This window comes from Phalacrocorax aristotelis, chromosome 1, assembly GCF_949628215.1.
Source record: "Phalacrocorax aristotelis chromosome 1, bGulAri2.1, whole genome shotgun sequence".
In the NCBI taxonomy this organism is placed as follows: Eukaryota; Metazoa; Chordata; class Aves; order Suliformes; family Phalacrocoracidae; genus Phalacrocorax; species Phalacrocorax aristotelis.
In genome coordinates, this window is record NC_134276.1 from 149357068 (window position 1) to 149381798 (window position 24731).

A 24731-nucleotide genomic window follows, 5' to 3' on the forward strand; every position below is an offset into this window, starting at 1 on the left:
AGAACTAGATCCTCTGCCAAGGATTCCTCACATTTCCTTATGTAAGCACATGCTGGGAAGGGCAAGGTGTAGGGTAGGACAGACAAGAGTCATAGCTCTATTCTACTTTGGTTGTGAGCAGCTTTTGAAAAGTTATACGTAACAGATCATCCCAAAGAAAAGCTTTGCAGCTCCTCTAACTTACATTGTTCTCTGATCTCAATGCAGCAAGGAACCCAGCTGTATTAACTTTAAAGTAACCTTTACCAGTCACTGATGCTGTCAGCTCTATCCTTGGTGCATGCCTGCACAGAAAGTGGCCCAGGGTTTCTGCCAAAGCTGTGGTTAGCTTGCAGGATTTCACTCTCAAAGGCCTTGGCCAGCATGGTTTCAAGGAACTGATTCAGTTCTTGGAGGGGTCAGGGTAGACACCATGGTTGCAGATCTCCCTACCCCTTTTTTCCTTCATAATTCTTTATCGTTTCACAGAGTGTGAACAACCACCCTGACCACAACAGTAGAACTGGCTGAACTTCCTTCATCCAAGCAGTGATCTGTACCACAGAATTCACCGCCTCTATAGTTCCAGAAGCCACTTGTACATGCTTATTCCCTGGGCTTCTAACTCCTGATAAAGCATCAGCTGTCCTGACTGTTCCAGCATGCCTGAATGCAAAGAGCGCTCAGCAGAGTCAGAGCTGTAGAGGCACCACTAGAGGGTTTTATAACTAAAAGTGAGTGGCCACAATCCATTCTGTGCATACTTGCATCTACATCTCTAGCAGGTTGCACTCATACCTATATAATTGCTAAATTCTACTCTACCCACAGACAAAGAAATTAATGAAGTCCATCTTCCAGTTTAGGACAACACAAACTAGAAGCCATGTCATAAAACAAGAGGCAGAGGGGAAGAATCTAGCAATGACTTAGAGATAAATCACATCCTTTTCAAGTCCCAAATAAACAACCTTGTGTTAAGCTACCAACTTATCTTGGTAGGCATTTTCTATACTGGGAAACAATACAGTGTTTGCATAAGCTTTAGCAAGTACCTACTCTCTGCAGAACTCCCTGTCACAGCAGCTTTTTTAAGTAAAGAATTACCAGGAACAAAGTATGAAAAGTGACCCACCACAGTAACAGTCAAGAATGTCTTCCACAACCCAAGACAAGCACTTTATTTTACTGTGTTATAGCAATGCTTGTTTAATAAGAGTATGACTTCAACCCTTCTGACAAAGCAGCTGGCTGAATAAATCCAAAAATAGTTACTGCCTGAAGAGTTTGTGTCTGTCTAGACCAACCACAAAGTTAGTTTGAATACAGTACTTTAAAATGAGCAGTCAGAAACAAGAGGAAAGCACCTGGCTCTCAACTACATTAACCTGACTGTCTCCCCCTTCCACATCCCCCAGTTTGATTCCTGTTCCAATAGGCCTGCTTTTTACTTTCTCCTTGGAGACCACAGGCATTAAGTGTTACATTGCCCAGATAAGTAACGTACACTACAGAACAAGATGGAAAGCCCTAAGCAGTTGAGTAAGGGTAAGAGGGGAAGGCTAAAAGGAAGTCCCTTACCTTCCACATGCTTCAGCAATGCCCTGCTACTGTTACCGTGAGCGGATATAAGGATCATTTTGCCACTTTTCAGTTCTGGCACTATCTTTTCATTCCAATAGGGAAGGAGTCTATCAAGCACATCTTTTAGACTTTCAGCCTTTGGGAGATTATCCTGAGAGACATCACAACATTTATACCGGCGATCATTATATATCTCTTCATAGTAAGGATGAGATTCAGTTATGGGAGGTGGAGTAACATCATAGCTTCTCCTCCATAATTTCACTTGCTCCTCCCCATGATTCAGAGCCATTTCTGCTCTGTTGAGACCAATCAGTGCACCATAGTGACGTTCATTCAGTCGCCAGGAACTCTGAATGGGAACCCACTCTTGACCCATCTCTTCCAGGATAATCCATGCAGTCTGGATGGAACGAGTGAGTACAGAGGTAAAGACGAGGTCAAACTCAAAGCCCAGAGCTTTAAGGTGTTTTCCAGAGTTCCGAGCTTCCTTTATCCCATCACTGCTCAGCTTCTGGTCCACCCAACTGCAGAAGCGATTCTCCTTGTTCCAGGCTCCTTCCCCGTGTCTTAAGATAACAAGCCTGTACTTAGCCATTTTGGTTGCAGTTTAGCACAGATGACAACTGGTCTGGCATCTAATAATGATGCATCTGGGCAGAGAAACAAGACAGATACATCAATGAGACAGGCATGTCAAACATCCCACAGATAATACATTACAGCGAGCAATATGGCAAAGAGTAGACAACTATCAGCATCAAAACAGTCAAAGAAACAAGTGTCTGCTGAGTATGTTTTTACCTTTGAGGTCTCCTGGCTTTGAATTCCTTCCCACTCATGTGGGAGGAAAAGCACTATCCTCCACCCAGGTTGTTGCAACCAGCCCAGCTGATTGGTAGCTGATTTGTACAAGCTGTTCCTGCCTACAGATTTCCCTCAAGTGCTTACACAGAGCCTCACTCCCCAAGGAACACATCTCACTGGTGAATTTATTAGAGGTGACACCTGAAGCCCAAGCTCATAAGAGCTGCCCAGACCCACACTGGCTCCAAGGGAACAGAGACACAGATAGCAACTGTGATCCTCAGCCAGAGAAACTGGAGAGGACCACCACAGAATTGGAACTGGCAATATGTAGAACCTTATTAGCTTTCCTCAAATGAGATGTCACCATAATCAAGCTCTGCATAACTTGTTCCCTCACATCCCCATTCTGTCCTGCTAATTCTGCCAGTCTCTGCTTCATTTTTCCCCAGGCCACCTCCTCCATCATTCCTCCACACTCAAGTGCCACAACACAGCTGCCCTGGGATGCAGTGCACAAGTGAGTCCTCATCTCAGAATCCAGAAGTAATCTCACAGATTATTCCATCCCCATCCTTACTTTCAAGTATATTTTTCCCTCTTGTGTCTATGAATTACAAAGACAGGTTCTCAGGCACCAGGATTAATGTTTTCACTTTTGCAGTGGTGTCATGGTTTAGCCAGCAGCTCAGCCCCACGCAGCCGCTCGCTCACTCCCCCACCAGTAGATGGGGGAGAGAATCAGAAGGGTAACGCTCACGGGCTGGGATAAGAACAGTTTAATAATTAAAAGAAACAACAACAGAAATGCAATGTAAAGGAGAACAACGAGAGGCGCAAAGCCCCAGGGGAGGGGGGAAGGGAGGGGAGAGGGGGAACAAACCGCATGCGCCACAACTGCCCCCCCTTAATATACTGGTCATGGTGTCCCGTGGTATGGAATGAACCTGCCATTGGCCAGTCGGGGTCAGCCGCCCCAACCACGGCTCTGCCCCTCCCAGCCCCCTCACCACGCAGCAGAGCCCGGGAAGCTGGAAAGGTAGCCGACCCCCCACGGTGAGGAGAATTAACCCCTTCTCAGCCAAAACCAGCACATTCGGGCACAAATAGTATATTTTCTGTCCTCCTTAAATATTAGGCAGCTACCCACTCACAAGGTCAAACACCACCTTTCTTTGCTCCTCTTGACTAAGCCACAGCACCTCTGGATTATCTTCAATGGGAGATGGATTTTGACTGCTCACCCAGGCTTTTGCTACACGGCCAAGGATCTTCTAGCAGATTGTGTGATGCCTGAAAGGTCCATCTAACACATCACTGCAACTCAGAAAGCCACACCTGATCACTCTGACCCGAGATGTGATAGACTAGATAGTAATGGACAGAGTGGGGGGGGGGGAATATAAAAATATAGTGCTCTGCACTGGGAAAACTACTGTATACCCAAACAAGCATTAAGTGCTCTCAAAACCATGGCCAGTGGGAGACTGATGTCTGATTTCTGCACACCCAACTTTGGACTAGATTTCCATATGACACATTTATGGAAGCTCCCATCACCTCACATCAGTTGGAGCTGCTTCAATCACACTCCAAGTCTCTACGTATCTCAAGTTCAGGCCCGCTGTGACCCTGAATTAGGTCAGTCAGAGGGGTTAAGCCCATGCATTATGGGTTTTGGGAAGTACCCAGCAAAACGTCAGCATTCATTTTTACCGGACTTTCAGAAAGTGTACAGAAAAGTTGAATTAGCAGCCTCAGTAATTTGATCTTGACCGTAACAGCAGCTCAGCTCTCCTTTACTCCCACATAAGGCAAGAGTCTACATCACACAAGGACACTACACAACATCTCCCCAGCTCTAACTTCCAACTACTAGTACAGCTCAGAATTAAAAAGCCTTCTAAGGACTTCCAGATTTTTTCAGAATATCAGGAGGTATTGCCTGACACACAATAGACAGTTGGTAAATACAAGGGAAGCTCTTCTGTGATTTCATGCAAAGGAGGCCCGAATTTTGTGAATGACAAGGAACATCTCAGACAAAATCCCTTGCATGGTCCACTTTTTCCACTCAAAATAATCAATTGCACCTTAAAGAAATCAGCTATTGTTAATATTCAGGTGTCATGTCACATCAGATACAATACTAAACTACACCGTTTAAGATAACAGGTTTATAACAGGGAGTATCAGATAGCATTTCCATCTAAAGCCAAAGTGATCTTTCTCCAACATCCCATAGACACAATTAAAAATTGCAGCATGTTCACAGCATGAACTACTATACAAAACATAGCCACATAAAAAGCTTTATCTCTGCAGATACCTTGCTGCTCAGTTTCATCATGTAATCTGTTCCTGTGGATAATGCAATTCAGAAAACCAAATTAAGACCTAATACAAAAAACCAAGACCCAACAAGAGAGGAGATGCACCTGTTCGCACATGTTCTTAGTTGCATACTTTTGGCCAGAAACAATAAAAACTCAATATAACACAAAAAACCCTCATGCAAAGACCTAAGATCATCTGGGGACCATAAACTCCAGTTCAGTTACATACAAGATTAGGTAGAATCAACATTCTCAAATAAATTTAGAAAGGACTGGCAGTCACAGGGTTGTTTAAATATCGGTCCACTTATGGAAGCGTTTAAGCTAGAAAGCCTTAGAGCAAACACATGGAAATAATCCTACTCACCTTTCCTATGGCAAAGAAACAACCTACACAAATCCCAGCACAGACTCAAGAGCTGCTTTATACAGAGGCCACCACACACTCTTGGCTAGTTACCTGCAGGAAGAGAATAAACACCAAGTGCTCATGCAGAAAGAAACCACAAGTACAAATGGTTATGCCAACCATCATTTGCTCTTGGAGCTGTAAGAAAACAGTGCACACACCCCTTGTAGGGGCTGGGAAAGCTACCAATTTCCTTCTCCCAAAAAGATGTAAGTGCACAGCTCCTGCATTTCCAACAAGGGAAAGTTTCCCGTCTCCCAGATGCCCCAGGATATCATTTGCTCCCCCAGATTTATTCAGACTGCAATTACCGTACCTCTAATGCATAGAAATCTACCGAAACCTCTGGGACACCACAGAGGATATAGACAGTAGACCTGGACCCAGCATACAACAGAAACAACCCAGAGCCCAGCACAGCAGCTGAGAACAAGGCGCTCAGGATAACGTCTTACACCGGCAGAGCCTTGAGCCAAGCACAGCTTTAAGGTCTAACAGCCAGAGGTGGTCATTTCCAGGGCCCCTCGCTCCGGCCAGCACAAACTCTCCTGCTCGGCCCTTTTACAATAGGTCCCTGTGCGACGCACCTACGCCTCTTCGCCTTCCCCAAGAACACAGAGGCTTCACCAGGAGCGGGGCGGCGACCCCCTCACACGGGAAGTGCCCCACGGCCACCGCGCCCTCGGGAAGCCCCCACCCGCCCCGGGCCCCAACACCGCCATCCTCTGCCTCGAGGGACGGACGGACACAGACATGCTGCCCCGGCCGGCTCCGGGCCCCGGCACCCGCCGAGGGACCCCGCCTGCTCCCAGGGCCTCAGGGACCCTCCCCCGGGCCCCGACGACCACCCCACCCCCCCACGCCCGGTGACCCCGCCAACACTCTGTCCCTCGACTTCAGAGAATTAGCAGACTAAACCCGCGCCGCCTTACGGGACCACCGCCGCGCTCCGCAGCCCACCCCCGAGGCCCAAGCGAGCACCGCCCGCTCGCCTCGTCGCCGCCGCCGCCGCCGCACCGGGAGAGGGGTGGACCCGGCCTCTTAATGAGGCCTCGGCTTGCCCGGGCCCGCGAAGCTGCGGGAGCCCGATTGGCTGACCCAGAGGATGAGCACCGCCCTCGCCCAATGAGACCGAGCCAGTGGGCGGTGCCGCTAGAGAGCGGCGTGCTGCCTGGGGGCGCGCCCGGAGCCAAGCCAAGGCGGGTCCTGACGCGACCGCCCGCCGGGACTCCCCCCCGCGGGTCGGTTCCTGTGGGGGGTCGCAGCAGCGGTGCTGGTTCCCTCTCTGGTTCTGGACGCACAAACGCAGCCGGCGTTGGCGTGGGTGATGCTCACCCCTTTGTCGGCGCTGCCGAAACGGAGAATCGGGGTCACGCCTGCGTGTGCAGAGCGCGACCAGCGGCTTGGGGCCGGGGCTAAGCCTCCGGCCTCTCCCGAAACAACCCCCCGACCCGGCACCAGGAGGAGGCAGGCCCTGCCGCCCCTGAGCCGGCGCTGCCCCAAGCCTCCGCCCGTCCCCGCGGCGCCCCCCGCCTCCCCGCCACCCCCCGGCGGGCAGGCAGGGAGGGAGGCAGCCGGCAGGGAGGGACGCAGGCAGGCAGGGAGGGAAGGGGGCATGGAAGGGGGCGGGCAGGCAGGGAGGATTCCGGCTCACTGTCGCGGCGGGGATCAGGCGCAGGCCGGAGCCGGGGTCCCTCCAGCTCCGGGGCCCCGAACCCCCCCCACCCCGTACGAGGGTAGCACCACCGCCCCAGGCCGCCATCCAGCACCCCCCCCGTTGACCCCCAGAAGGGAAGGAAACAAGGAACAGTGTCAGTCAGAAGTGGTTTTTTTTTCCCAGGCAGGGCTCACTTTTTCTTCTGGCTTTAGGACTTTTTGCTTTCTATGAGAAGCGAGGGTCCAAAATCTCATTACTCATAATGAAATCAGCAGGAAAAAAACACGTGAGTGTTCTACATCACGCTAGCTACCCTCACACCCACAGGCTGTAATTCCAATTCAGATTAATTAAAACCAAGTGAACAGAGCAACTCTGGCTAGAAATGGAGCGGAGTGGTGTTGGAACGTGGTGGCCTTTAGTGCTTCTATTGCCATAGGCCTCCTTTTATTTTTAAAAAGGAGAGCACATCTTTTATACATAATCAGATTCACATTTTCTTCTCTAAATGTTTACCCTTGAACAGCCACAATGTAAAGTTTAAAGGGCCACAAACTGAATGTATACCTAACATGCTCTATCACCGTCTCTACAAGGGAGAGATCTTCCATTTTTAATAGGTTAAAATGATAGTGCATGAAAATGAAAGATGGGGGATTCAGATTCTGACAGGAAAAAGCAACACAAGGAAATTTAAGAAAATTTGGGGCGGAGGTGTTAAAATAATGTCTCTAAAGTGCTGTGAGGAGAAAGGGTGTTTTGTTTTGCACTTACAGGGATTAGATCATAACCCATCAGTGGGAAAGAAGGATCAGCCAGATGAAACGCTGCTTCACTAGGCTCCCAGCACGGCACAGCACTAAGTGTGCTAGTGGTAAGAGTGGCCAGGCTGTCTGTGAGCAGCATCTTGTGCCTCTTTGGTGTTTACTGCACTGACTTCGTTCCTCATTTATTTGGAAAGCTCTGGAAAGCATTCTGCATCTCAAGGAGAACATTTTCAATGTTTTTCCTGATGAAAAGAGCTATGCCTGAGCTCATTACAGAACCACAATAAAATCTGCTGCTTCTGCAAAATATTTCCACTGGATGTGAATAGCCCTTACAGTTACACATATAATCCTTTTTGTCTCACCCACTACCTTTTACCTTTTGTCTATATCAACTTTGCCTAAGCCAGAACTTACAGTATAAAGCCAGTCCAGCCTACGTAATCAAAGTAGTACACTTAAGTTCACTATACCAGAAGAGTTTGATTTGCCACCCATCAGCTTGAACTGGTGAAGAGAAACACTCCCACATCACACTGCATGATCACAGACCTGCGGTCACACTGTCTCCACTCAGATCAGACCTGTATCCTCTTGTACGAACAACCCTAGTGGTACAGCTCTGGACATGGGTGCATCACAGGCAAACTGGCTGATAGGCTTTGCAAGTTAAAGAACCAAAGGTCCTAGAGATGGAAAGAAAAATATCTATTATTGAGTATCAGCACTATGTATTGGCTTTACTTCAATCGTTAAGAATACAATTAGCAGAAAGAAACATATGCCAATATGCAGTCATAACTGCAAGTGAAGAGACAGCAACCTGTGCCACAAGCCAGGACCTCCACAGCCATTAAATACAGACTTCTTATCTCCGTTAGTCTTTGAACAAGACCATTTCTTGAGCATGGCAAAACAGCCTAATGACTTTGAGTCACATTTCAAACTATGCACTGTGGAAGAGTCAAAGCAATATCTGGAAAAGTCAAAGCCATATCCCCATGCAAGACTGCGTAGACAGCTACACGCATTTGGCAGCTATTATCTCTCACACCAGCTGGGCTGTGTTTCTTGAGGTCTCCGCTCTGGAGCCCTTCTAGGCTCTAGCATGTAGCTGGAACGTTTATGGCCAAAATGGTTCAGTAAACTCCTGTCCTCAACACATAAACTTCTGCTGGGCAGCAGTGCAACTGTGCCACACTAAAGAAAAGCCTGAAGCTGAGCAAGGCAGAAAGAGAAGAAAACAGAACTGGAAAGAAGAAAGGACGATTAATGATTGATGAAAACTGTGGCAAACAAGAGCGCTCTTCACTGATTATGTCCTTGGTACTTTTTCATACAATAATTACTATGTTCAAAGCTCGATCAAGTATTTGCCATAAAGCACTGCAGACATACACTTCGTAATTTCCAGAAGACCCTGAGCTCTTTATATTGATTTGATATATGAGCTGTCTTCGTTAATAGTTTCATCTTCAAAAGAAACTTCTGTAACCAAATCCTCACACTTTTTAGTAACTCTGAAACCTTCTCTAAAACTTCCTCCTGGGCGTTTTTCTACTGCATGGATTTGTGCCTTTTCTTCTAGACTCTCCCTATTCCTTTCCAACTTCAGCTGCTGCCAGCAGCATGCCCTTTCTCTCTGCCACCCAGAGATGTGCCCAAGGAATCCTCACCCTTTTTATTTGGAGGTGGGCACATTCAGGCCATTTTCAATACCTGACAGTTTTTCCACGGAAGTCCTAGATCCTGCCTTTTCTCTGTCTGCTATCCATGCTATTGTTGTTTCACATTTCTCTGCAAATTTTCTGATGCTCCACTTTCATCCCAGGCCAAATTTGTATTGCAGAATGTCTGGGAGTACAACATACTGTGCAGAGAGATAAATCCATTCTTATTTCCCCAGGAGGACTCAGAACTGTTACACTGGAAAATCACTCTGGCTATACCCATCTCCCTGCCCATCACCTCCCAATACACTGGTTATCTCTTCTCTTGTAAACTGAACACAAGCTTTATTTCTTGCAAGAAATCAACTGCAATGTGGACAGGGGCCTGGGAAGCCCACAGTGTGTGTTAACTCTCCTGTTAGCACGACAGTGCCACCCTGGAAGGATACCTTTCCTTATAATACCACAGCCATCTTATCCATCCATGCCCTCAGTCTCCTTACCTATTCATTTTACACCTCAGCTTAATCAGTTTTTCTGGTTATGTGTATTCATGGCCTGGAAGCTGTTTTTCTTGTTCCTGAGACCACAGCTCACGTGGAGTGCTGCACAGTCCGATTGACCTAAAGTCCTTCATACATCTCTCTACACCAGACCTTGGTCTATAATACAAGGAAAATAAAGCCTTCTCCATCAGAGCTCAGAGAGCACATAGCAGGCAAGGACGCACCAGTCCTACTTCTGTCTTTTTGTGAGAGCTACTCACTTCATCTTGCATTAACCAGACAAGTGGTTCTCAACATTTTCTTGGCTCAAGCATGCCTATGCATGGGTGATTTTTCATCACACACCTACCCCTATTTGCCAATATATCACACCACCACATCTTAAACCAAGCCTATTATTACCTATAACTTGGGGGTGCACCTGACAGAGCAGAGAGGCGTACCTTGCACACCAGTTAGTCACCCAATTACAGTTTAAGCTCCTCAGCAAAGGGCCTTTTTCACCTTTTGTTTTACTAGTGCCTAATACAATGCTGCTTTTATATGTAAATACAGCGAGCTTTCATCCTGTTTGGGTATGGAGGCAATATATAACTTCATGCACCTAAATGGATTCTCTTTATGTCAAAACCAGAAGCATAAGTCCATGTGGAAGGCAAAGAAAGTATTCTACTTTCTTTCTTTTTTACTCTAACTCCATTACTTTGGGGGGAAAAAGAGAACTGGGTGCGTGTAAGCAGGTAAACTAACCCTGTATTTCTCACCAGAATCATGGCTTTAGTCTTTAAGTAAATGCAGAAGTTTTCCTGAATCATTAAGTATCAAATAAATGACCAAGAAAGAGGAAGAAAATACATAAAAGCCTTTATTATATGCAAAACAGACAGAGGGAAGCTGCTATGTGAGGCATTGTATTCCAAATCCAAAGTGGGAACTGAATTTCTTATGTAATCCCTATGGCTAGGTACTGGTAATGTTACTCTGAAGTTAAACATGTGACTTCTGTCTGTTCATCTGAAATTTCAACTCAAAAAATTATTTCTGCATATCCCAAGCTGAAAACATACACAGGGGGAAAACCTTACTTTCTCTGTGCCCTCAAAACCATTATGTGGACATCTTCAAGTAAACACCTTACCACAACGGGTGCCTAGATGCTACAGGAAAGCGTGTGGAACACAATGTTCTGAAGGAGCCCTCATGGACACACAGTTCTAGCCCCCAAAAATAACTCTAAAAGAAGTTGTACAGGGTGCCAACAGCTAGGAAAACAAAAATCTTCCTCACTGCCAAAAGTTTTGCCATTTCTGGAGCAAGAATCACAATTTGAAGATAAGATTCACTTTTAAATTTTGTGGGTTTGGAGTGGTTTACATTGCAGGTTTTATTTTGGGGCATTTCACTGTTTTCTAGTCACAACACTGTACAAATTAACTTATTGTAGCACTATCAAAAGCAAAGAAAATCCCGTGATGAATCTGCCTTTTTTTTCCCCATGGTAAACAGAGTGTTGCAGACATCAGACGTCATGAAGAAACTGTCTGGGAAGAGATAATTTAAAAGGGCCTCTGAAAAAAAGAATGCAGCAAGGTGGTGTCTAGTCAAGGCACGATAAGTTAGTTAGAGAACAGACTGGATAGTGCTGATACTAGAGCATGGTAACAGAACTTAAGAATCTGGGCAAATATAACCAAAAGGGTAAAATGGGAACCCCACTGTCATTACAGAGAATGCGGAGAACAACAAACACACGCAAGACATATTCAAGTTCGCTTGTACTAATGTCTTTCTATGAAAAATTAATGGTTCACCTCAAAAAAGCTGCTCTGAAGTTTTTCACTTCCGTGTTACAACAAACCCTGGGTTAACTGAGAACTTGGTGATGTGTGTGTACAGAGCTACCTCTGTATTTATTATGTTTATTTTCTCACAAACACTCCACAAATCACAAAGATTTGTCTTGTGTTTCTTAGGTTTCTTTCCATGGTATGTGGCTCTCTTGCAGCATACCAGTTTGCGAAACAAGTCTGACTGATGTTTAGTTTGGTTTTGAATGGAGCACAAAAATTAGTTTCCTAAATAAAAAAAAAATCTCCTACGTCAGGATTAGATAATATAAAGAGAAGGACTGAGTCACAGCATTCTACTTCACTGTAACTTCTCAGAATTCTGCGAGATTGCTCCTGACTTTAAAAAGTAACAAAATCAGGCCTTTCTTTTACAGGATTGTTTCCCAGGAAATTTTAGGAGTTAAGCTGCTAAATAAATAGCCTGTATCACAAGTTAATTCATGCTTTCCTGCCCCGTTTGTTTAATGAAAAAGGAACATGAGTGGAAAGGCAGCCAGAACTAATAAATCATGCATGGATGGGGAGCCAGGATAGCCAACTTCCCAGAATTTTTCAAGTCTAATTTTCATCCCACACCTGTTTTGCGCACATGGAAATATACTCATTTAAATCATTTCATGCCTGATTTCCACTGTTTTTTTTTTTTAATTCAAAATTAGTCTGTTCCTCCCTATTGCCATCAAATCTAGCTGTCCACAGAAGAGCCTGGAAAGAATATTTTTCCTGTAGTTCAGCATCTCCTTTTTATATTACAAAAAAGACACTTTTCTGCTTCCCAGAGACACAAGGCACTATCCAACATTTCGCATTTTGAAAAGGTCAAGTACTTGCTTAAACATTCAGTACTGCTGTCATCATTCTGCCTGCATCTGCAGTATACCAAATAAGTAACTGAGCCGAGATCAATTAAATGGATCTGTGAGAACAAAACCTGGGCAGTATGGTCCTGCTTTTCTTAAGGCATTTGCAGAGGTAGCGTATATCTGGTAACAAAGTATGTATCTTTGTTTTGGGGGAAAGGTGTTATAATACCTCTAGAAAGATACCGTAAAATGAGGCCTGTGCTACCTGACCAAGGTCTCTTGCCCTTCTAAAGATATGGGTGCTCACAAACTTTAGATATGAAGAAGCCACTTTACCAGGTCTTCTGGGTTACATCAAGTTTACAGGGGCAGCTGGGAGCACACACACAGGTCAAATTAATTTTCCTGGCTTCTTCAGCAACCCACTCCTGGCTACCATCTTTTCCCAGCCCCTCACGCTACAGATATGTTCTGGGTACAGGACAAGCGACACAGACAAGATAATAGCTGGAAGCATCCTGCCAGAACAATTTGCATCTCATGGCCTCCTCCCTGCATGCCCTGAATTACTTCTGGAAATGGCAGGTGCTGAGAGTGCAGAAGCCCATCTCGCCAACCCTACAGGAAACCTGGAACACACAGTGAAATAACTGCAGATCCATGGATTAGTGAAGGACAATAAGCCAAACTTTTGTGGGAATCACTGGACCTTCCACATCCCCAATAAATGTTCGTATTGCCCATGGTCCTGCCATGTGACAGGAGAAAGACCACATGAGGTTTTGCTCTTGTATTCACAAAACCTGAGTAACTCAATCAGCTAAAACAATCCAGCTCCCCTGTTGTGTACGAGTTCAGGTTATAAAGCAATTTCTATTCAACTCTAATTGCATAGATTCCACGGTTCTATTTTACGTTGTTCCTAATCAAGATGAACCTATTGGTTTTACTGTGTGCTTCATTTTGTTTTGTTTTTCAAATACAAGGAAAATATTTTCAACACTTTTGTCTTTCACAAATGGAAAACATATCCCTTCCTCCACTCTTAAGTTGCTTGAAGCACCTCTTTTCTTGTCAAAACTAGACACAGCTGATTGCTGAAACTTGAAATGGAGCATGAAAATATTTTTCCACAAGGACAAGAGCCTCCACTTGGCAAGAAAAATAGCAGACTGTTCTCAAAAGTGATGAGCTTTGGAAAACCTACAATCTGTATATACAAGAGAGAAAAATTTCGTTCCTGCGATAACCATGCCTACCCACAGAACAGGCCAGGAACGTAGGTCTGGGATGGGCAAATTTTCCATTTGTAGATGAGTTGGGTTTGGAGGCTGGCCATGGTGTCCTTCCTATTTAACTTAAGTTGTTCATCCCCTCATTACAAAGCCCATTCTTCCACAGAAACAACTGAGAAGGTATGGTCTTTGTTGATGCTTTGGTATCTGCTCTTTTCACAGAGCTTGACTTAAGAGAAAATCAAGCAAAGTATTTGCCAGTCCCACATTAATCCACCTCTTCAGTCTATGATCAGAAGGTTTCTTTTTACAAGTTTGAGAAAAGACACAAAAGACACTGACATGCTTCTGCTTCCGCAGCAACCAGTCCTGGCTTGTGCAAGGAAGTTGCAGTTTAATTAAACCAGTTCAAAAACTGATGCTGTTAAATTAATGCTAAGCCTGTGGGAGGATAGATGCTATTTTGCTTGAGTGCTTTCTTCTGTTTTAACTGAAGTGGTAAGGAATGGATTTAAGCTAAATCAATATACAACGTACTTCAACTGATATGTGTCCAAAAAAGGCATTTGCATCAACATAATGAAGCAGCACAAGATCTTCATGTGGACAAGACTCAGAAGAAAATGTAACCATATTATACTTTGGGAATACTGTGAACATGCCTTGTTTTGCCCCTGTCTGCTGTCAACACCTCCTCCACTGCCTCCAGGGGTCTGCTCCCTCCTGCCTGACAGTTTTATTAACTATCTCTTCCTGTCTAATTTACCCTCAGGTACCCACTCGTTGGCAAGTTAAGCTTCTTTTTATCACCAAACCACCCCATTTGATGTAGCTCTCAAAACTGTAGCTTGCTGCAGTTCTGCTAAGTTAAAAGGTTCCTCTTCAGGGTAGTTTCAAGCTGACGTTCCACAGACTTTCCCCTATTTCCACTATTTGTAACAGTAATAGTTACTACAGCTTCAGAGCCAGACTGGCTGGGGTTTCCTCAGAAACCAAAATACATCGCTTCAGGCTTCTTGTGTGTCCAATGCTGCGAAAACATCAGAATGTGACTACGCCTTCTGGGAAGTCCATCTCTCTCCAGAGGATGTCACACAGTGACTGAGCAAAAGTATAAAAAAGGCCATAAGCCATTTTTAGCAGTTCTGCTTTCTTAGCCTGGCATGATATCCCAGTGCCTGTTCAATCAGCTTGAGCCCACTGGTTTACACTAGAGAGTGGGGAAAGTGCTTGGAAAAGGTCAGGTTTTACTTTTCTTGCTCTTCTTGGTTCCTTCCCCCAGATGCCAGCATGCTCAGGCCAAGGCTGGAGTGCAGATCCTGAGGAATCTCATCCCACCCCGTTGTGTCTAAGCCACCACCACAGCTGCATCATGAGCTGCAAGGGCAGAACAGAGGGGGTCTCTGGTGAGGAAGCACTGGAAAACGTACACAGCATTGAAATCATGACATCCAGCCATCCTGAGGACATGAGGGCCAACATACATAATAGGTTAGACAGAGTTTGGTATTAGACTGGGTAAACAAAGAGAGACCTGACTGTTGGCAGGCATTTTAACAAAAGGCTTGCTCCAATGCTGCTGTTGAGTCAATGGCAAATCTCCCAATGGAAGTAGCCCCTGGCCGCAAATGTGTAGTTAACAACCCAACTCTGTTGAGGCAGCATATACTGCCTCCTATGAGCTGTAGACAGCCCACAATCCCCATTGATTGCTGCAATCAAAAACAGGAGGGAGATGCTGAGCACATTAGAGTGCTAGTAGTAGTAAATCCAACCCTTCTAAATTTTAGACAGTCCGTTTCCCCTGGAATATACACGTTACAAGTACGTGTCCGGTCAACAGAAGGGAGAAAACAGACTTGATTTCAATCTCATGCATAGCAATGCTTAAAAGGCCAAGTTTTGGAACATCTTTGAGAAAAAGTGGTGAGTTGAGGCAGGAAAAGCAGTCTTGTATATTTCAGTGCAAAAGACAGGAGGGAAAAGGAAATTACTTTCTGTGCCTTTAATTTAAGGACCAGACAATTCAGAACGTTGGTATGATTAATAATAATTGCTAATTTCCTCTTTAAAACTCAGATTGTATCTTTTGAGTCCCTACCAGAAAATTTTCATGCCTATTTATTTATTACAAATGTAAACCACCTTCATTTTTTTTTCTTATCCTTTTTAGGAAAAGAGACAGAGGAAGAGAGATTTCCACCTTCTCATTATTACAAAATCTAAGGAATGCAATATGCAATTCCATCTGCTGAGAGATTGAAGAAATTCAAAAGCAGCAGTCACACACAAGTTTAACTCTGCCCCCGTGTGTGCAAACATTAAAATACACACTCCCATCCATTACCTGGATCCTGTTCTATTTTTGTGAAAAAGGATGTATTAGTTTATGGCACTAATTATGTATGACACGATGACCACATTGCTAAAGGACACCTTTTCTCTTATACATTCACATGTCTCTCTCTGCATTAATACACTCTCCTTTATGAATGCACTGGCCACTAAAAAACAAGCCATAGAGATATGCCTGTTGCCTGTACTAATAAAACAAGGAGAAGTAAAAGGGAAAATTAAAAACAGGCAAGTCTGGAATTTCACTGGAGGGATGGTCTTGTTAAATCAGGAAAAAATGGGGACTTATTTTTACTTCTCACCTTTGCCACACATGCCCTGTGTGAACTTCCCTGTTCTCCCCTGTGCCTCACTTCCCAGTCTGTGAAGCACAGATGACATCACCTTCGTGTGTGTGGATAAAAAGGAACTACTTCTTCCTCTGTAGACTCACACCGAGGCTTCTCTAGCCATCTCACTTCATCAGCATGCAGGGTAACAAGGTTCTGTCAAGGCGAGACCAGCCCAGGCCGCCATCACTGCCGTGGGGACGCGCTGCTCCAGCCGAAGGGCTCAGCCTGTCCTCGGCCCATGGCTCGCAGCCCACAGCCACGCGGCCAGCAGCGATGGAGCAGCTCCATGAGCTGGGTCGGAAAGACCTCTGCCTCGTGCCCTACCCAGGGGGGTCCTGTTTACGGACTCATTTGGGGACACCTCCCCAGCTTTGCTGATGACAAATCGTGGGCCAAAGCGTCACTAAATGAAACAGGCTCTCCGTCTGGTAACCGATGGGACGAACCCCAACAGCGTGTTGCAACACCCCAGCGTGTATCACGAGCGAGACACGTACGAACAACCCGCGGCACGGGGACAGGGCGCTGCAGGAGCTGCGGCCTGCACAAACGCAAGCTGGGCCGGGGCACAGCCACCCTCAGCCCTTACGTTTTGATAAGGAACTTCACTGGGAGGAAAGGCCTGCAGGGTGCACCACTGCACACCCAGGGGGGTGATCACCTCCACTATTTTATTTGATTTCAGCTTCCACATTAACCTGTGTGAGTGCAGTCTACAGAGAAAAAGCTGCAGCCTTGTTTGCCAGATATGGGAGGACCCAGAGCACCCGCACTGCTCCACTGTCTTCCCCTGCCCTGGCCAGCAAACAGTCACTATTAAACAAGCTGATTGAGAGGCAGCTGCAGCGGGGCTGCCCAGAGGGCATGCAGGACCATGGCGACCCACACTCAGCTGAGCACCATCAGATGAGCACCAGGGCAAAAATATCCCTCATGGTGCTGGGCACCTGGGAGGTAATGGCTTCAGAGAAAGCACCAGTGTTGCAGAGCTCCCTGGCACAAAACTCAGTTCCCCGTGGACCAGCTCTGGAGAGCTGTGCTGGTGTCTGGGGCTCTGCTCTACCTGGCATGTGGGCTGAACCTGCACGGGAGTGGGGCTACACAGAAATGGCTAGAGACTGGCTTCAAGCCCTCAAGCCTATGTTTATGACTGCAAGAAATACTGTTCTTTTAAAGAAAAAAAAACCACAACCTGGGGAAAGGGGGTGTTGCTTTCAGTAAGGTGGTTTTCCTATTTTTATTTCGGTAGGATACAGGTATTTAACGTGTACTGATTTGAGATTCTTAATATTTATGCATTATTTTTAGTCCCGGCTGGGAAAGTAACAGCTACAGTGATGGCTGCCATCGATGCTGGATACTGCTACTCTGACTGTACCTATGTGTACCAGAATGAGAACAAAGTTGGGAAAGAGATCCAGCAGAAAATAAAGGAAGGCATTGTGAAACACCTCTTCATCATCAGTAAAGTAAGGATCTGATGATCTTCCACCCTGGAGCAGGGGTGGGGAATGCTTAGCCTATAGCATTTTCACAGTAGGAAGCTTAATGACTGGAGACAAACTTTATGCTGTAGGATAAAGCAACATAACATCATTCAGATCACTCCTGACACAAGCTTGCTGCTTCATTCCGTTCTGTATGGACAGTTAGGAAAGATATGCTGTGTCTGCAGCCCTGCTGTGGTCTGGCACTCTGCTGAGGAGACCTAGAAGCACTGGGGGATGGATGAGGAGGAGAGGCCACTGGTAGAGCATCGGTGCAGGAGAAGGGATGCAGGAAAAGGCAGGGTCGACCAGGTAACACCAAGCCAGGTAGAAACCCCTGAGGCACAGGTCGGAGATCTCTTGGTGTCACCCACTGATACAGAGGCAGAACCAACTTGGTAACAGCACCTCGCTGACTGCTAAAGCACAGCAGAGGAGGCAAGACTGGCAGTGGCTGGTGCTTGTTTCAGCAGCCGGGCTTCGCAGTCCTGCCAAAAGGGGGTGTCTGCTGTGTGAGGAAGATGAGGTTCTGGGTGCCTTGGCACAGTGTCATCTGCTCAGCACATGCCCCAGGAAAGGTGTGGTTGGTGGGTTCTGTTTCTCTTGCTTACAAAGGAAAACGGGATATTTAGCTGGATTTTGAACTTACTTCTTACCTTGGTGCAGGTTGGTGCCACCCACTTCTTCGTGGCTTTTTTGTATTTGCTTGGCTTTGCCTGCTAAATTCAATGCAGGAAGAAAATGTACAAATAGTCAAATCTGACAGAAAGCTTTCTTGAGCTAAGCCATCCTTTTCTACACAAGTCTGACCTTGCAATAGGAGTTTTCACTAAAAATCTCTGATCATGTGTACTGCCACAACACATACTGTCTTCGGTGTCATGGGCTAGCCCTGCTCGCAGAGCAAGCCCTATCAGAAGTGCACTAGGATGGCCTCATTCCACATCACCTTCCAAAGCAGATGGAGTATTTCTGTCCTGTGCAGGAGTAGCTGAGATCTTTAACTGCCAGTAACGCTTGCAGCACTACCGCTGCTCCAGTCCAGAAAGACCACACACCTGTTGTGAGTACCAGTGCTGCTCCGGTGCTGCTCATTCATCTTTACTCAGGCCACATGAGCCAGGCTCTTGATCTCTGCCCCAGAGACCGCTGCTGCACAGCGTCCTCTGCCCTTTTGAAACTTGAGATGTAGACCTAGCAAGCATAAGCTATGCCACCTTCCCTTTATTTTACAGATCCAAAGCATGCTCATCTGAAAATTACCCCATGCAGGAAGGAGGCCTGCACTTTGCTGCCTGACAGAAATTCTTTCCTCTGTATGTTACAGAAACGCAGAGCAAAAGAAAATGCTTCTGTTTTCCCTTTCTGTCTTTAATCACCACGTACTTCGTACACCCCAGACTGAGCTGACCTTGCCTGTAGGAGCCTTAGTGTTGCTCACAAACCTTGGATTTCAAAAGATCAGGCTTTTCAATATCAAAATTTCACAGACTGCGTGTACTTCAAAGTATTTATGTCAGTGTGTATATGTATATACACACACACATATACTCTTAGCCTTTCCTTTCTGCTACACCGAGACCAAAATTTCTATTCTACCTAATGCTTTCGAGCTCCTCATCTTCATTTCTTTCTCTCAGTATTGTTTTAGTTAGCTTTGTGTCAAGTGAAAATGCATAATACTGTGGCATCTAGAAAATTCCAACAATCTGAAACACTTTGGCCATACTGTCTACTTACAGGCTGTTCTAATTTTCCTAATTCAGCAACTTAAACCGCGAGCCTCCCCATGGGATGTCTGTCAGCAGTACCTTTTTCAGCAGATGTACTCCAGTATAAATGCGTACGTTCACAGGACCAAAGTCAAGCCTCCATATACCGTTTTAGAGACAACTAAATAAACTATTATTCCTAAATGTGCATAATGGAACAATACATGAAGTGAACGCATGTAAGACTCCAGAATGTTGTTCTATGAGTAAATCACTTCCCTGCATGCATTTTGTGGATCATCACTTTGATGGGTCCTCCAGAAATGCCTGTCTTTATTGGGATAGTAGCTGGTAAAAATGCCACAATCCTGCTTGAACTAAGAATAAGAAATGACTGAAGAATTAATAAAGTTATAATGAGAATTACTTGAGCTTTTGTCACAGGCTATTAGCTTTAGCTCCTTCCATTCCTGTTCGGTCCTTTTACACAGCTAGCATCCCAACAGAGATTATTTCAAGCATTTTCTCTCTCATTGACAGGAACGAGATGAGTTATTTCCCAAAGATGACAAACGCATGTCTATACCTAGCAACACTAATATTCCACAGACGTGGGAGGTAAGGTCAGCCACAGCAGAAGAGTCATGAGCCTCTGTCCTCGTAAGCCTCTGTTGTGTTTTCACTACCTTCAGCAGTCACAGAACTGTTATTTCTTGCATGCAAAATTAGTTGGAAGCAATATAGGCAGTACAAAGTAGCTTTCCGTAATGTGCATGCTTACTCATTACCTAGTTATTCCTATTCCCCTAGTGCCTTGCTTGAGTGCCTGACCCACCATCAGCCGCACAATCACTGTCAGTGGAGCTAGAAAAAGTTCTTTACTTGACCATAACAACTGCATCTTCACCATAGTTCTTATGCCCTTCTTGAATTGCTTAAATACATTTTACAGAAATAAAGATATTTTAGGTTGAGATCTTGCCTACAGCATGGGGCACTGCTCTCCAGTGCTTGCATAATAGTTGGTTACTGAGTGTTGTTCTTCTCCTTATGCAACCTGGTGTGAATTTCCACAAATTCAGGGAATGAGAATTTGGGCTTGAGTGAGATGGCACTAATGTACCAGTACCTGCTTTTCCCTCAGAGAACTCTGCAACTCTAAATAGTTATTTCATGCTGCTTATGTCAGGAAACAAGCCACGTCAGGAAGCACATCTTCTCCATGACCTGTCTTCCATCGGATGATTTTGCTCCTGTTTGTGTCAGGCCATGGAAGAGCTGGTGGGTGCTGGTCTGGTAAAAGCCATTGGAATCTCCAACTTTGACCATGAGCAGATTGAAAGAATCCAGAATGAACCAGGACTAAAATACAAGCTGCAGATAACCAGGTAAGCTGCAAAGTGACTGCAGGTGAATAGTTTTTAGGGATTATAAAGATCTGATTACAGCTGAATGAGGAGATAGAAAAAAAGGGAGAACAAAGTAGAATACAGCACATACTCTTAAATCCTACTCTGACTATTTCTGGGTACACAAGGCACTGGGATAATTCCCTTTTTTGTCTCACCTTGCTGAAACACTGTTTACAAATGTTGGAGTATTTTCCTGTGAAACATTCTTTTGGAAGAATAAAGAACCCAGAGATGAGCTTTGTGAAACTGCTGGAGAAAAACTGTATAAGTACTTTGTATAAAAATAGATGTCTTCAATACTAAGGATGCATACTATCATGTAGGCCACTGGCAATTTAGGGCAAAAGGTAGCCTTTAATTGGATTAGGAGATAATCCATGAAGCACAGCAGTTATTTCAACACTTCTGCCACTAGCAGCCTCTGTGCCTTTGTATTGGCAGATAAAGTGTCATCCATACCTCACCCAGTAGAAGCGGATCAAGTACTATCAATCCAAAGGGACTGCTGTGACAGCATACTGTCCTCTTGACTCTCCTGACAGACCATGGTAAGATTGCTTTGCAATTTGCAAGAGAGCTGGCATGAATTATGCTTGAAACATTGAGACTACAAGTGGACCATTAATCATTCATCTAGATACATATCTCTGTTGCTAGGTTGGATCTTCCTATGGAGGTTCCTCACCACTGACCTTCCATTTTGTCTCTGTGTAGGGCTAAGCCAGAGGATCCTTGTCTTCTGGATGACCCCAAGATCAAAGAGATTGCAGCCAAGCACAACAAAACACCAGCACAGGTAGGTAGCTGCTGGACAGTGGGTACTCCTTCCTGTAACACAGCTGTTAAGAAAAATAGACGTGAGGAGCAGGCAGAACCTGCAGCCATTCCCTATGAACTCCGGCACTCCTCTGATTTTTCCCTACCAATGTAGATTGTTTCCTGTATGGCCTGCAAGATATGCTACTACTATGTCTTTGACCCTCAGCCAGAAAAAGATTCTTGACCCACCTCCAGATGTCACTTGCCCTCTCAAGTCCTCATGCAGAAAATGGAAGCCTTGCATAGACCGCTGAGAGTCCAGGTAGGAAGAAAATGAATTGACTGTCCCAAAGCTGGATGGGAAAGGAGGCCTTCCACGTGGGCCTCCACAACCTCTCTCTTTGCCCTTCAGAAGGAGGTTCCTAAGCTACTGGGACAGGAATTATTTGAATTGTATCTCCACAGAAAGGGTTTAGTTCTACTGAAATATACACTTGATGACAAACAGGTATTGGAACATGCTCTGCTTCCTCCAGAACAGGAGCCCTCCTCTCTCAGACTCAGCGGTCTATTCCTGCAGGTTCTCCTTCACTTCCAGATCCAGAGAAACGTGATTGCGATTCCCAAGTCTGTCACACCAGAGCGCATTGTGGAGAACTTCAAGGTGAGCGATTACAAATTACCTGGGTGCATGACATGTTCAGGGATGGCATGCCTTCTCCCTGCAGATCGAGTAGCCATCCTTTCTCACCTTTTCCAAGTCCTCCTCAGGCAAGGTGACTGGGCTTTTTCTTTCCATATGCTTACCTACAATCTACTGAGGGTTAAGTCAGGCCTACTTTTGGAGAGGACAGATGAACAGGTCGTATGTGATGTTTCCTGTTCTGTGGCCTTTGGATGAATCAGCAAGAACAGCTTGCTTGGAGCCCACACACAGTAACATGCCAGAAAAGTCTTACATAGAATAAGCAATGTTCATAAAATAGTCCTTATGTCCATAAAACCAGTTGTTCCTCTATCTGTTAATTCAGTGGTCCATGACTGAAAATGGACCCTCCAGTGTGGAGCTGCTCTCTAATCTTGTCTTTCGTCACACTGTTTGATATTTCAAAGAGGTGATTTCCTGCTGCTTCTCTTTTTAGGTGTTTGACCAACACTTAAATTTTGAATATTCTTTACATGGAATTTTGTGTCACAGCTACTAGGTAGCATGAAAATCAGTTTAATTAAAAATCATGCAACCCAAATTCCAACCAGTTTATCCCCAAAACAGTTTTTCAGGAAAGGGTTTAACATTTTCACTTTGAAAACAAAACAAGAAAATGTAGACAAACTACATTCTCATTTTCAATTCAGTTTCAAGGAAACAAAAAATGGGATCTAGATGTTCATATAATCTTTGTCTGCAGTAAAGGAATGAGGACACACATCTCCACTTATTCTTCCTGTAATTACATGATGCAGATCTTCCCTTGGTAGCTCTTCTACGCACCCAATACACCTCTATATAACATTTACTTCACCCATGAAAATAACATTCCCTGTTTGATTTCTTTCAGGTCCAAAAACCACAAGGAGTACCTTTCCCATACAGAATACTGAGAATGCTCACAACATGGCCTTCACTAGACCTCTGGTGTCTCACGTACCTCTGCTTTAAGTCAGAGCTGTCTATTTATCTGGTTTTCTTATTGTGTCTGCCATGCTGCAAGTAAAGACACAGGATGTTTACCCCATGAAATTTATTTGAGTTCTTTTTTTTTGGATGAAGGAAATAATATTGCTCTACAGAACCAAATGTGGGACGTAATAATTTTCTGCTTATTAGAAGAGGGGATTACTACTGAATAGCCTGGGCAGAGCTGCTAAGCAGAAAATGGGGAGAGTTTGAACCACCACTCAGTGATTGTCTTCAATCTTGCATCAGCAAAAAACAGATATTGACAAACCACAGGAAAACCCCATGCATCCACAATTACATCAGAAGTGTCCCATATTTTATATAAAATTAATTTTAAAATGCAAAAACGGTATTGGCTGAAAGTCTTCTGTCTTGCGTAGGAAAACCCAAAACCCTCCCAACCACAGAGAGGTCGGCACTTCGGGGACGCGAATCCTCCCTGGGACAAAGCCACTCGGAGCTTTCCCCTGCGGGCACCAGAGGGCAGCCAGCCCCCAGAGGAAACCCGAGTTGTCACTTCCTCGCCGGCCACCAGACCCCCAGCTTCAGCCACAGCCCCCAAGCAGCGTTGGGGGGCACTTCAGCCACCACACAGCCCAGGCATCTGCCCCCCAGCCGAGAAGGCTCAGCCCCTCCGTGCTGCACCCAAGCTGCCAGCACCTTAGCACCTTCTCTCAAAAATTTCCACTTTCAATTCACAAAGATATAGACCAAGACCATGTGTTTCCCAGCTTCCTGAAGGAAGCAGCCCATAAAGCCCTCAGCTATCTCCAGGCAGAGGTAAGACATCCATCCTGTGAAAAAATACACCATGTTATTGAACCCAGTAAGGGTACAATATTTACTATGGCGTGGGAGTCAAAGGCTTAGGGAAGTTCTACTATCCTTCACAACCACCCTGTTTCCCTTGGAAAGCTGCTGCTCAAACACTTAGAATCATAGAATGGTTGGGTTGGAAGGGACCTTTAGAGGTCATCTAGTCCAACCCCCCTGCAGTGAGCAGGGACAGCTTCAACTAGATCAGGTTGCTCACTGCAGAGCCGTTATTGTGGGCAGTCACACAAATCCATCCAGATGGTTCTTGGCTAAGGGCAGTACTTACTGCCCCATCCCACCCACACCAAAAGGCTCTCCTGCACCCACTTGAAGGGTCTCTCCTCTCATCCCAGGGCACAGATAACAACCTACTGCAAGAAAGGAGACATCAGAGGGTTTTTGCCACATCACCTTGCTGAATCAGGCTTAGATGTCAGGCGTTAGAAGACAGGAGCTGCCTGCTTAGGGCAGGCAAATTGACCTGGATCTGCCACAGAGGGTGAGGGTATGTGCTCCTAGTTCTGTTTCTGGCGTTTCATTTTAAATACACCGTTTTGCCAGCTCATCAGATTAA

The 24731-nt window shown here is 45.4% G+C and overlaps 1 protein-coding gene across 7 annotated transcripts in view; it reads right to left on the reverse strand.

Annotated features, from left to right (window-relative positions):
- Window positions 1-24731, reverse strand: part of BPGM (bisphosphoglycerate mutase) — a 36461-nt gene that overhangs the window by 9114 nt on the left and 2616 nt on the right. Inside the window, exons 1-3 of one of the 7 annotated variants that reach the window (XM_075115202.1) lie at window positions 8092-8225; window positions 5074-5166; window positions 1561-2216 (exon numbers count right to left, since the gene is read on the reverse strand). In XM_075115202.1, the coding sequence (XP_074971303.1) occupies window positions 1561-2161 (601 nt within the window). In that variant the 5' untranslated portion in view covers window positions 2162-2216; window positions 5074-5166; window positions 8092-8225. Of the gene's footprint in view, window positions 1-1560; window positions 2217-2367; window positions 3099-5073; window positions 5167-6047; window positions 6175-8091; window positions 8226-24731 lie in introns of those variants that run through there. The other 6 variants (XM_075115185.1, XM_075115209.1, XM_075115194.1 and 3 more) reach the window with 6 other exon arrangements.